At 43.6% G+C, this 14309-nt stretch overlaps 1 protein-coding gene across 1 annotated transcript in view; it reads left to right on the top strand.

The window, feature by feature from the left end:
- Positions 1-1128: 1128 nt before the first annotated feature.
- Positions 1129-14309, top strand: part of LOC115120056 (son of sevenless homolog 2-like) — a 175971-nt gene continuing 162790 nt past the window's right edge. Inside the window, exon 1 of the mRNA XM_065004384.1 lies at positions 1129-2160. Coding sequence (XP_064860456.1) covers positions 2077-2160 — 84 coding nt within the window. The 5' untranslated portion in view covers positions 1129-2076. The remainder of the gene's footprint in view (positions 2161-14309) is intronic.

The following is a 14309-nucleotide window of genomic DNA, read 5'->3' as shown; positions in this document are numbered from 1 at the left end:
CCCTGTACAACTGACTAGGTATCCCCCTTTCCCTGTACAACTGACTAGGTATCCCCCCTTTCCCTGTACAACTGACTAGGTATCTCCCCTTTCCCTGTACAACTGACTAGGTATCCCCCTTTCCCTTTACAACTGACTAGGTATCCCCCCTTTCCCTGTACAACTGACTAGGTATCCCCCCCTTTCCCTGTACAACTGACTAGGTACCCCCCTTTCACTGTACAACTGACTAGGTATCCCCCCTTTCCATGTACAACTGATTAGGTATCCCCCCCTTGTCCCTTTCTCAACTGTATTGCAGAAATGGAACCCAAAGAACATCCACTCATCCAACAAACCTTGACAACTGTGGGAAGCGTTGGGAGTTTATTTGTTCAAATTTCACCTTTATTTAACCAGGTAGGCTAGTTGTGAACAAGTTCTCATTTACAACTGCGACCTGGCCAAGATAAAGCAAAGCAGTGGGACACGAACAAAAAAAAAACAGAGATACACATGGAATAAACATACATGCAGTCAATAATGGGCCAGCATCCCTGTGGAATGCTTTCAGACTCCCTTGAAGTCCATGTCCCTGACGAACTGAGGATGTCCTGAGGGGAAAAGTGGGTGCAACTCAATATTAGGAAGGTGTTCCAAATGGTTTTGTACACTAAGTGGACATTATTTCTCTCGTCATTCCCCTGAATGTGTGAGCACGGTCCTTTGATGTCCACGTGGGGGCAGGATCTTACAGTAACCGAACTGCACAATGGTGGAAGCTGACTCACAGTGAAATCATGTAAGCCTATTTTATTACAGCCACTACTGTTTAAACATAGTCACATGTTAAATATGTTCCCATGAAGTATGATTTAAAATTAAAATAAAATAATGTTATTTTCGGTTTCTGAGTTACTTCATTTCAAAAGGTGGATCCAATTGAAATCATGCAAAAACAACATGAGGCTGTCTTTTAATGTCATAAGCAATAATGATAAACTAACAAGGTATACTTATTTTGTTAAACTATAAATAAAGTGAGGTATATAAACTTGTGGTCCTTCCCCACCCCACCACTCTTTCCCTGGACCAAAGTGGGTTTTCCCCTCCACGCACCCTGTGTTTACGCAAACTCACTGCCTGTCTACGCAGGACGCAAAGTGAACTGGCCGAGATTCGGGCACCGACGTTGAGTTAAGAGTTGAGGGACGAAACATCTCCAACGATAACAACAAAAAAACACATCAACAAAGCGCTTCTTGTGCCACTGGACACTGGATAAACATGCCTCTCTGACTTATTCTAAATGGGATTGTTATTGAAGTGCGCGATTTAACCCGATGCGGAAAATATGATGGGGATGATTGTCGAAGTAAACACAGGAGAAAGTTTACTCCTTTTGGAATATGAATGAATAGTCTTGATGCCACAACATAGCTAACTCACAGTGCACCAAGGCCATGATAGACAGCCTTTGCATACAGATGTCTTCTCTCTAGCTAGCTAGCTAGGTGATAGCGCTAAGCCTAAGTTACAATAGGCAGTAACATTATACGTTCAGTCGTGACATTTAATTGAAATGGCTAACTAGCTGGCTATATGTTTTTTTTTTTTTATCTACCAGGCTAACTATCTAAAATAGCAATAGAGTTTGCCAGTTAGCTAACTAGCTAATCATTGGTTTATCTAGTTAGCTAGAAACGCTTGAAAGGAAAGCCCGAGTTGGCTAACTAATTAGCTAGCGCACTAGGCGAGCTAACATATCAACTAGCTAGTAAATGAGACCGCTAACGAGTTGCTAGCTTAGCTTAGCCTAGCTTAGCACTTTGTCCAATTTGAATCTCAGGTTATCGCTAACTGGTTTATATATGTGCTTTGCACTTCAATTAGCTCGCTAACAGTAAGACATGTTTTTTTTCTTTCTAGTTAGCATTTCCAAACTTTGCTCGATTTAGTGTACGGGTTAGCTCGTGTTTTATATATACATCTTAGTTAGCTCAAGCTGCCTTTCCACCGTGCCTGGACTGACCGACCCGCACCAGGACAAGCCGGGGCCGATGCTGACAGTCCGGATCACGGCAACAGTAAGGAGCCATGCAGCCGCAACAAATATACGACTTTTCAAGTGACGAGAACAGTCACAAATGGCGAGGCCTCTTCGTCCAAGCGTTGCGAAAGGTAAATTTATCAACCATATGAAAGCTTTTATATATATATTTTGTTGACGTGGTGAGTTGATGGAAGCAATAGTTACTGACATGTCTGTAGCAACTGTTTGTTATTTCATTATAATTGTATACACGTGTTGCCTACTGTAAATTATACGGCGTTAACATAGGCCAACAACAAAACATATGCAACTTGGCTCTGAGTCAGAGCCTCAAATGTCTACATGTTGTATGTAGGCAGAATCTGATGGTCCTTCCTTGTTTTCAAGAAGATAATGTTTTGACTCTTGTTTTGGAACGCACCCCCCCCACCCCTTCAATACAGATGCAGGGCCTACATGTAAAAGTGAAACAAGAGTGACGTTATCCAATAACCTTATTTGAGATCAGAGCCCGAACTGAAATGAGTGGGATGGCTCTTAATCATTAACTACCTTGTAATGCTGCATTTGCCTTGTGTAGAAAGGTTGTCAGAAACCGTCTATCCCTCAGCCTCTCGCAATATGGATTAGCCTGCTATTTACTAGGCAAAAGCAACATGAGTCCATGTTTAGTGTCCTGTTTCTCAAGTCACCGGTTTCAAAACTTGTGTTTTTTTTAAAGGAAGTTTCGAGATGACAAGCCGATTCGCAGCACAGTCCTCCTAAACGTTTTGATTGACGCAACAGTTTCCATCATTGAATGTGAATAGGCCTATTGGTTCTAATAGGGCATCTTCTTGCAGCGGTGCTTCAGTCAAGATGTTTTTTTTTTACTTCCACATTTTTTACAGTAGCAGCCAGCCAGGTTCACTGTAGAGAACAAGCAAAAGGAGCTGATGAACTTGGAGGTTTAGCCTGGCTCAAATGCACCCCATCCTTGCCTATCCCAATTCAATGAGACAACAGCCAAACGCTCAGTATAGATGGGTTGGTGGTTTTGTAACAAAACTGACACGTGCACAACAGACAGGGTTGGCTTAGACCATGGGTGTCAAACTCATTCAATGGAGGGCCTAGTGTCTGTGTTGTTTTTTTCCCCTTTCAATTAAGACCTAGACAACCAGGTGAGGGGAGTTACTTACTAATTAGTGACCTTAATTGAGCACAGAGGAGGAGAGAGAACTCTCAGACACTAGGCCCTCCGTGGAATGGAGTTTGACACGTGGCTAAGATTGACATGTAGTCTCCAGTGTTTTATTGAAAACATAAATACATATATGCACAATGAGCACATGTGTTGTCTCAAATTGTTGGTTAGCAAGCTAGCAATTTTTTTGTTTGTTGCCATATTAGCATAGACGTGGCATCAGTCAAAGCACCTCAACAAGACATGGTGTGAAGAACAAGATAAAACTAGCTGAAACGAGCCCCCTAAGATTCCCCACACGGCAGCTTCTCGCTGTTGTTGGTAGCTGTCTGGCCAGAATCACAAGGCCTAAGAAACTTGGAGTTCGTTAATGGGGTAATGCTTGGTCTACATTAGGGCTGGGCGATATGGTCAAAATATTATATCGATGTATCTAAAAAAATAAACGTAAAATACAATTGCCAGTATTTTTAGTTTTTGATTAATAAAAGTTGTACATTTGCTTTGAGTAGTGAGTGACCCTAGGATGGCAACACATACATTCTAAGTGATGGGGTCGTTCTCCATTCTGATTGGTTTATACGGTTCAACTTCAACCAAAATAAATTTTTGCACTTTTATCATTTTGGTATTTGCAAGTGGTGGAAAAAGTACCCAATTGTCATACTTGAGTAACTTTCTGCTAATTGTATCTATACTTTTACTCAAGTAAAAGTGAAAGTCACTCAGTAAAATACTACTTGAGTAAAAGTATTTGGTTTTAAATATACTTAAGTATCAACAGTAAATGTAATTGATAAAATGTACTTAAGTATCTAAAGTATAAGTGTAAATCATTTCAAATTCCTTATATTTTCTTGTTATTTTATTTTTTAATGTATGGATAGCCAGGGGTACACTCCCAACACTCAGACATCATTTACAGATAGCTAGGGGCACACTCCAACACTCAGACATCATTTACAGATAGCTAGGGGCACACTCCAACACTCAGACATCATTTACAGATAGCTAGGGGCACACTCCCAACACTCAGACATCATTTACAGATAGCCAGGGGCACACTCCCAACACTCAGACATCATTTACAGATAGCTAGGGGCACACTCCCAACACTCAGACATCATTTACAGATAGCCAGGGGCACACTCCCAACACTCAGACATCATTTACAGATAGCCAGGGGCACACTCCCAACACTCAGACATCATTTACAGATAGCTAGGGGCACACTCCAACACTCAGACATCATTTACAGATAGCCAGGGGCACACTCCCAACACTCAGACATCATTTACAGATAGCTAGGGGCACACTCCAACACTCAGACATCATTTACAGATAGCCAGGGGCACACTCCAACACTCAGACATCATTTACAGATAGCTAGGGGCACACTCCCAACACTCAGAGATCATTTACAGATAGCCAGGGGCACACTCCCAACACTCAGATCATTTACAGATAGCTAGGGGCACACTCCAACACTCAGACATCATTTACAGATAGCTAGGGGCACACTCCCAACACTCAGACATCATTTACAGATAGCCAGGGGCACACTCCCAACACTCAGACATCATTTACAGATAGCTAGGGGCACACTCCCAACACTCAGACATCATTTACAGATAGCCAGGGGCACACTCCCAACACTCAGACATCATTTACAGATAGCCAGGGGCACACTCCAACACTCAGACATCATTTACAGATAGCTAGGGGCACACTCCCAACACTCAGAGATCATTTACAGATAGCCAGGGGCACACTCCCAACACTCAGACATCATTTACAGATAGCCAGGGGCACACTCCCAACACTCAGACATCATTTACAGATAGCCAGGGGCACACTCCCAACACTCAGACATCATTTACAGATAGCTAGGGGCACACTCCAACACTCAGACATCATTTACAGATAGCCAGGGGCACACTCCCAACACTCAGACATCATTTACAGATAGCTAGGGGCACACTCCAACACTCAGACATAATTTACAGATAGCCAGGGGCACACTCCAACACTCAGACATCATTTACAGATAGCTAGGGGCACACTCCCAACACTCAGAGATCATTTACAGATAGCCAGGGGCACACTCCCAACACTCAGATCATTTACAGATAGCTAGGGGCACACTCCAACACTCAGACATCATTTACAAACACAGCATTTCTGATTAGTGAGTCCACCAGGTCAAAGGCAGTAGATGACCAGGGATGTTCTCTGTTTAGTGAGTCCACCAGATCAGAGGCAGTTGATGACCAGGGATGTTCTCTGTTTAGTGAGTCCTCCAGATCAGGGGCAGTAGGGATGACCAGGGAGGTTCTCTGTTTAGTGAGTCCACCAGATCAGAGGCAGTAGATGACCAGGGATGTTCTCTTGATAAGTGTGTGAATTGGACCATTTTCCTGTCCTGCTATGCATTCAAAATGTAACGAGTACTTTTAGGTGTCAGGATAAATGTACAGAGTAAAAAGTACAGTATTCTCTTTAGGAATGTAGTGAAGTAGAAGTTGTCAAAAATAAAACTAGTAAAGTACAGATACCCCCCCCCCCCCAAAAAAAAAAAACAGTAGTACTTGAACGTATTTTTACTTAAGTACTTTACACCACTGCTCAGTTGAGATAATTTCCACACTTATATGTCGGGCTGCACGATATGGGAAAATAAGCTAGGAATGATTTTTAACCAAATGTTGCAATTACGATTTGACTTGCGATTTAGAGCAAAACTGTTGTAAACATGGAAATAGAATGGCTATTCTAATTCTATAGTTAGAAGATTGTTTTTATAGTTAGAATTATGATCCTGGGCACTTTGAATACAGTGTTGTTTAAGATGACAATGCATTAAAATGCCAGGGAGGCGTTATTGTGACAGGGTAGGAACTAAAGTGTTGATAAGCGTTTCCTTGGGAAGCCCTATAAGCTTTGGCTACATTGCGTGTTTTCTCTTAGCTTCTTCGTGTAGCTAACATAGTCTTGCTTTGCATATTCCTCTTTGATTTAGAAGATGTTGCACAAACAACGTGCTGATTTAGGTCTACACCATCACTGGTATTAACAGGCTGTATTAGCTAGCTACGTTTGCTCTTACTCAGTACATTTATTAGCGAGCTATTAGCATTAGTGGCTAATATTTAGCATCTCACAAGATTTAGGGCAACTTGCTAAGTTGCATCAATACCGGTAAATCATAAAATATGGTATACCGCCAATCCCTAGTCTACATTGTATCTGGCCATCCAGAATTACAACAAGGCCTAAGTAATTCGGAGCTCAGTAATGGGGTAATGCTTGGATGTTCTACATTACAGGTGCCCAACCAGTTGGTCTTGATCTACTGGTCGATCGCGGAGTGCTTGCCAGTTGATCGTGAGATGATTATACATCTACTAAAATTCAGCCACACAAATCATATATAATAATATAATCTCTTTCTGTTTTAACGTTCGACATTCACAGCAATGTCTGAAAAGTCACGTGATTTACATAAAATATGACCAGTCCCTGCCCACTTATTGACCTATGAGGTCCGATGCCAACTCTAAGTCGAGGTCACGGTGATGCCAGACAGGTAGCTAGCTAGCTAACATTGTGTGGTCGACAGCAGAGGTAATGAGTGAAGGGAATGATAAAAAAAAAATGATATATAGATTGTATAATTTCCTCAAGGAATGGGAGGAAGATATATTATTTGTGTCGTGTCGAACTCAAAATGTGTGTACCTCACCTGCCATAATAGCAACGCTATCCCAAAGAAAGGTAACACAGAACAACATTTTAAAACCAAAACACAAAACACAACCCAGGAAAGAGGTTTTCCAGCAAAGACTGAATTACGAAGAAGAAATGTACAAGAACTAAAAAACTAAAATCTACTGGCAGCGCAGCATTCAATGTGACCAAAGGAAAGGCGGCAACTACAGCATCTTGTCGTGTGAGTCGTTTTCTTGCTAAGCATAAAAAGTTGTTCAAAGATGGGGAGATGATCAAGGAAGCATTTATTGAGGCGGCAAGACTCATTGAAATTATGGCTGCCGTCAATGACATTCAGTTGTCCAGAAATACGGTGACAAGAAGATGTGAGGGAATTAGCGGAGGACCTCGAGGATCAACTGAAGGAGGATATTGACAACGGCAACTATTATTCCCTCCAGTTTGACAGTTCTGCGTTTTCATCAGAATGCTATTTGGCAACATGAGTACAAAGGAGAAACTTACTTGCCATTTTTTTCCACTGAAAGGACATGCAAAGGAGAATATCCGCTGTGGTAGGCCGCGTTAGTGGGTTCGTTGTATTGTGCAAAACGAGATGATTCTTCCCCGGACTTACTTAGTCATCACTGCGTAATTCATCAGCGAGCTTTGGCTGTGTTCTAGTCTAATTCATCAGTGAGCTTTGGCTGTGTTCTAGTCTAATTCATCAGTGAGCTTTGGCTGTGTTCTAGTCTAATTCATCAGTGAGCTTTGGCTGTGTTCTAGTCTAATTAATCAGTGAGCTTTGGCTGTGTTCTAGTCTAATTAATCAGTGAGCTTTGGCTGTGTTCTAGTCTAATTCATCAGTGAGCTTTGGCTGTGTTCTAGTCTTAATTCATCAGTGAGCTTTGGCTGTGTTCTAGTCTAATTCATCAGTGAGCTTTGGCTGTGTTCTAGTCTAATTCATCAGTGAGCTTTGGCTGTGTTCTAGTCTAATTCATCAGTGAGCTTTGGCTGTGTTCTAGTCTAATTCATCAGCGAGCTTTGTGCGGGGAAGATGTTAAACATGAAAGAGGGGATGGATGTTGCGAAGAAGATTGTGTGTTCTAGTCGATCAAGAAGCCAGCGGAGGCTATTCCACGCTCACTTATTTTTATTTATTTATTTTATTTAACCAGGTAGGCTAGTTGAGAACAAGTTCTCATTTGCAACTGCGACCTGGCCAAGATAAACCATAGCAATTCGACACATACAACAACACAGAGTTACACATGGAATAAACAAAACATACAGTCAATAATACAGTAGAACAAAAGAAAACAAAAAGTCTATATACAGTGAGTGTAAATGAGGTAAGTTAAGGAAATAAATAGGCCATGGTGGCGAAGTAATTACAATATAGCAATTAAACACTGGAATGGTAGATCGGCAGAAGATCAATGTGCAGGTAGAGATACTGGGGTGCAAAGGAGCTAAATAAATAAATACCAGTATGGGGATGAGGTAGGTAGATAGATGGGCTGTTTACAGATGGGCTATGTACAGGTGCAGTGATCTGACAGCTGGTGCTTAAAGCTAGTGAGGGAGATGTGAGTCTCCAGCTTCAGAGATTTTTGCAATTTGTTCCAGTCATGGGCAGCAGAGAACTGGAAGGAAAGACGACCAAAGGAGGAATTGGCTTTGGGGGTGACCAGTGAGATATACCTACTGGAGCGCGTGCTATGAGTGGGTGCTGCTATGGTGACCAGTGAGTTGAGATAAGGCGGGGCTTTACCTAGCAGAGACTTGTAGATAACCTGTAGCCAGTGGGTTTGGTGACGAGTATGAAGCGAGGGCTAACCAATGAGAGTGATTGGGGCTTTGGTGACAAAACGGATGGCACTGTGATAGACTGCATCCAGTTTGTTGAGTAGAATGTTGGAGGCTATTTTATAGATGACATCACCGAAGTCGAGGATCGGTAGGATGGTCAGTTTTACGAGGGTATGTTTGGCAGCATGAGTGAAGGATGCTTTGTTGATACAGGAAGCCGACTCTAGATTTAATTTTGGATTGGAGATGCTTAATGTGAGTCTGGAAGGAGAGTTTACAGTCTAACCAGACACCCAGGTATTTGTAGTTGTCCACGTATTCTAAGTCAGAGCCGTCCAGAGTAGTGATGCTGGACGGGCGAGCAGGTGCGGGCAGTGATCGATTGAATAGCATGCATTTAGTTTTACTTGCGTTTAAGAGCAGTTGGAGGCCACGGAAGGAGTGTTGTATGGCATTGAAGCTCATCTGGAGGTTAGTTAACACAGTGTCCAAAGAAGGGCCAGAAGTATACAGAATGGTGTCGTCTGCGTAGAGGTGGATCAGATAATCACCAGCAGCAAGAGCAACATCATTGATGTACACAGAAAAGAGAGCCGGCCCTAGAATTGATCCCTGTGGCACACCCATAGAGACTGTCAGAGGTCCGGACAACAGGCCCTCCGATTTGACTTAGAAGAGACTGAAGTGGAGCACACAGACCTGCTGCTGCACATGGATGTGTGGTTAAAAACATTTTTAAGGAGATTCAGTGAGTTGTTGTCTGAAATCAAGGAGTTTCTCAAGGTCTCCAAACATACAGAATATGCACAGCTAGAGGACACACAGTGGCTCCTGGGTTGAGCTTTTCTCACTGACCTAACTTACATGCTTAATGAAGTGAGAGAGTTGCAAAGGAAAAGGAAAACATGTCATCGATCAGCTCTGTGAACACTTAAATGCTAAACTCGGCAACAAACAAAAAACGTCCCTTTTTTCAGGACCCTGTCTTTCAAAGATAATTAGTGAAAATCCAAATAACGTCACAGATCTTCATTGTAAAGGGTTTAAACACTGTTTCCCTGCTTGTTCAATGAACCATAAACAATTAATGAACATGCACCTGTGGAACGGTCGTTAAGACACTAACAGCTTACAGATTGTAGGCAATTAAGGTCACAGTTATGAAAACTTAGGACACTAAAGAGGCCTTTCTACTGACTGTGAAAAACACCAAAATAAAGATGCCCAGGGTCCCTGCTCATCTGCGTGAACATGCCTTAGGCAAGCTACAAGGAGGCATGAGGACTGCAGATGTGGCCAGGGCAATAAATTGCAATATCCGTACTGTGAGACGCCTAAGACAGCGCTACAGGGAGACAGGACGGACAGCTGATCGTCCACGCAGTGGCAGACCACGTGTAACAACACCTGCACAGGATCGGTACATCCGAACATCACACCTGCGGGACAGGTACAGGATGGCAACAACAACTGCCCGAGTTACACCAGGAACGCACAATCCCTCCGTCAGTGCTCAGACTGTCTGCAATAGGCTGAGAGAGGCTGGACTGAGGGCTTGTAGGCCTGTTGTAAGGCAGGTCCTCACCAGACATCACCGGCAACAACATCGCCTATGGGCACAAACACACCACTGCTGGACTAGGCAGGACTGGAAAAAAGTGCTCTTCACTGACTAGTCACAGTTTTGTCTCACCAGGGGTGATGGTCGGATTTGTGTTTATCGTCGAAGGAATGAGCGTTACACCGCGGCCTGTACTCTGGAGCAGGATCGATTTGGAGGTGGAAGGTCCGTCATGTTCTGGGGCGGTGTGTCACAGCATCATCGGACTGAGCTTGTCGTCATTACAGGCAATCTCAACGCTGTGCGTTACAGGGAAGACATCCTCCTCCCTCATGTGGTACCCTTCCTGCAGGCTCATCCTGACATGACCCTTCAGCATGACAATGCCACCAGCCATACTGCTCGTTCTGTGCGTGATTTCCTGCAAGATAGGAATGTCAGTGTTCTGCCATGGCTAGCGAAGAGCCCGGATCTCAATCCCATTGAGCACGTCTGGGACCTGTTGGATCGGAGGGTGAGGGCTAGGGCCATTCCCCCCCAGAAATGTTTGAGAACTTGCAGGTGCCTTGGTGGAAGAGTGGGGTAACATCTCACAGCAAGAACTGGATGGAGATACACTGCAGTACTTAATGCAGCTGGTGACCACACCAGATACTGACTGTTACTTTTGATTTTGACCTCCCTTTGTTCAGGGACACATTATTCCATTTCTGTTAGTCACATGTCTGTGGAACTTGTTAAATTTATGTCTCAGTTGTTGAATCTTGTTATGATCATACAATTATTTACACATGTTAAGTTTGCTGACAAATAAACGCAGTTGAGACAGTGAGAGGATGTTTTTTATTTTTTTGCTGCTCACAAGAAAGCTGCAACGTAAGGACCTGCACTTCTATCAACACATGTATTCAGACCCTGAACGTCACAGGCAAGGATACAGCACAGCTTGACGGACGTTACGTGGAGCAAGTCCAGAGTATCCTATCAGAGTTCGACGGTCGTTTCACTGACGTTGCATCACTTGAGCCCGTTGCCACTTTTTATATGTGCTTTCCGTTTGGCACAGACATAAATGTGGAAGTCATTGCCTCCAAAATGAGACCATTTTTTTTTTTTTCTCAGTTGGCCACAACTATAGCAGGAAACTGAAATTGTCAACCTTCAAAATGACATTCGGATGAAATCCAAGGGTAGCCACTGAGATGAAGGAAGAGTTCTGGGAAACTGGAGGATCCCAACATAAGAAGATGTGCTCTCAATTTATCAACCCTTTTTTCTGATCAACCTACTTCCTATGAGTCTGCATTTCCTCACATGAAGATAATTAAATCCAAGTACAGATCTAGTATGACTGACGACCACGTTGTGAGAGACTTGCAACAAGCTGCTTTACAGCCCTGACTATGACAAACGACTTGCCTCCACCCAAATGCCAAAAGTCACACTACGGTTAAGAAATGAAATTTGTTGCACTTATTTGTAGAAAACATGTTATTGGTTGGTCCATGTTATATTTGGGTGTCAGATAGGTATCATAGCAGCAGGGTCCATACTCAGTGGTGTGATGGCTTTTCATACAGTTTGATGGTTGGTTTAGAGACGGGTAGATCTCCATCTGGTTGGCAAATGGGGAAAAAGTAGATCTCATGTCAAGGGATGGGCAATATCTGGTCTACATTGTATCTGGCCATCCAGATTCACAACAAGGCCATCCAGATTCACAACAAGGCCATCCAGATTCACAACAAGGCCATCCAGATTCACAACAAGGCCATCCAGATTCACAACAAGGCCATCCAGATTCACAACAAGGCCATCCAGATTCACAACAAGGCCATCCAGATTCACAACAAGGCCATCCAGATTCACAACAAGGCCATCCATAGGAATGTCAGTGTTCTGCCATGGCCAGCGAAGAGCCTGGATCTCAATCCCATTGAGCACGTCTGGGACCTGTTGGATCAGAGGGTGAGGGCTAGGGCCATTTCCCCCCCAGAAATGTTTGAGAACTTGCAGGTGCCTTGGTGGAAGAGTGGGGTAATATCTCACAGCAAGAACTGGCAAATCTGGTGCAGTCCATGAGGAGGAGATGCACTGCAATACTTAATGCAGCTGGTGACCACACCAGATACTGACTGTTACTTTTGATTTTGACCTCCCCCCTTTGTTCAGGGACACATTATTCCATTTCTGTTAGTCACATGTCTGTGGAACTTGTTAAATTTATGTCTCAGTTGTTGAATCTTGTTATGATCATACAATTATTTACACATGTTAAGTTTGCTGACAAATAAACGCAGTTGAGACAGTGAGAGGATGTTTTTTATTTTTTTGCTGCTCACAAGAAAGCTGCAACGTAAGGACCTGCACTTCTATCAACACATGTATTCAGACCCTGAACGTCACAGGCAAGGATACAGCACAGCTTGACGGACGTTACGTGGAGCAAGTCCAGAGCACGCTACAAGGCCATCCAGATTCACAACAAGGCCATCCAGATTCACAACAAGGCCATCCAGATTCACAACAAGGCCATCCAGAATCACAACAAGGCCATCCAGAATCACACAACAAGGCCATCCGGAATCACAACAAGGCCATCCGGAATCACAACAAGGCCATCCGGAATCACAACAAGGCCATCCGGAATCACAACAAGGCCATCCGGAATCACAACAAGGCCATCCGGAATCACAACAAGGCCATCCGGATTCACAAGGCCATCCAGATTCACAACAAGGCCATCCAGATTCACAACAAGGCCATCCAGATTCACAACAAGGCCATCCAGATTCACAACAAGGCCATCCGGAATCACAACAAGGCCATCCGGAATCACAACAAGGCCATCCGGAATCACAACAAGGCCATCCGGATTCACAAGGCCATCCAGATTCACAACAAGGCCATCCAGATTCACAACAAGGCCATCCAGATTCACAACAAGGCCATCCAGATTCACAACAAGGCCATCCAGAATCACAACAAGGCCATCCAGAATCACAACAAGGCCATCCGGATTCACAACAAGGCCATCCAGAATCACAACAAGGCCATCCAGAATCACAACAAGGCCATCCGGATTCACAACAAGGCCATCCGGATTCACAACAAGGCCATCCGGATTCACAACAAGGCCATCCGGAATCACAACAAGGCCATCCGGAATCACAACAAGGCCATCCGGAATCACAACAAGGCCATCCGGAATCACAACAAGGCCATCCGGATTCACAACAAGGCCATCCGGATTCACAACAAGGCCATCCAGATTCACAACAAGGCCATCCAGAATCACAACAAGGCCATCCAGAATCACAACAAGGCCATCCAGATTCACAACAAGGCCATCCAGATTCACAACAAGGCCTATAACTTGGAGCTCATTTTAATGGTGGTAATGATTGGATGGTCTACATTGTGTCTGGCCGTCCAGATTCACAACAGCACACAGATTTCTGCTCCATGGAAGCGATTACATCATTGTCATGATGTTGTCAGCTAACCCGTCTTATTTCTGTAATATCTTCATAGGTTAGTGTGCACCCGATCCTAAAGAACACCTGAGCTGCTCTGCAGCTGTCTCATAGTGTAGTTTCTCTAAATAGACAACTTGATTTTTAAAAACCCGTAATAGAAGCTTGCGTGGCGGGAAACATTTTGAGCCGGAGGACATCTGTCTTCCTCCCCCCTCTCTCTCTGTCTTCCTCCCCCTCTCTCTGGCGCTCATGTGAACCTGTTAAACCATACAGGCTTGTAGCCCTGCTGAGTTTCTGGGTAATTCCATGTAAAAAGGACCATGAGCACCAACATGTGAAGTTCATAGGAGCATATTAAATTAGGTGTCAGATGAAAACTAATAGTCTGTATTTTTGGGACATGAATACAGGAAGTATTCAGACCCTTCACTTTATCCACATGTTGTAACGATACAGCTTTATTCTAAAATGGATTAAAATTGTTTTTTTCCCCCTCATCAATCTACACACAATACCCCATAATGACATCAC

Source organism: Oncorhynchus nerka, linkage group LG18, assembly GCF_034236695.1.
Source record: "Oncorhynchus nerka isolate Pitt River linkage group LG18, Oner_Uvic_2.0, whole genome shotgun sequence".
NCBI lineage: Eukaryota > Metazoa > Chordata > Actinopteri > Salmoniformes > Salmonidae > Oncorhynchus > Oncorhynchus nerka.
Note: the sequence above shows the minus strand (reverse complement) of the source record. Positions and strands in the feature narration are given on the sequence as shown.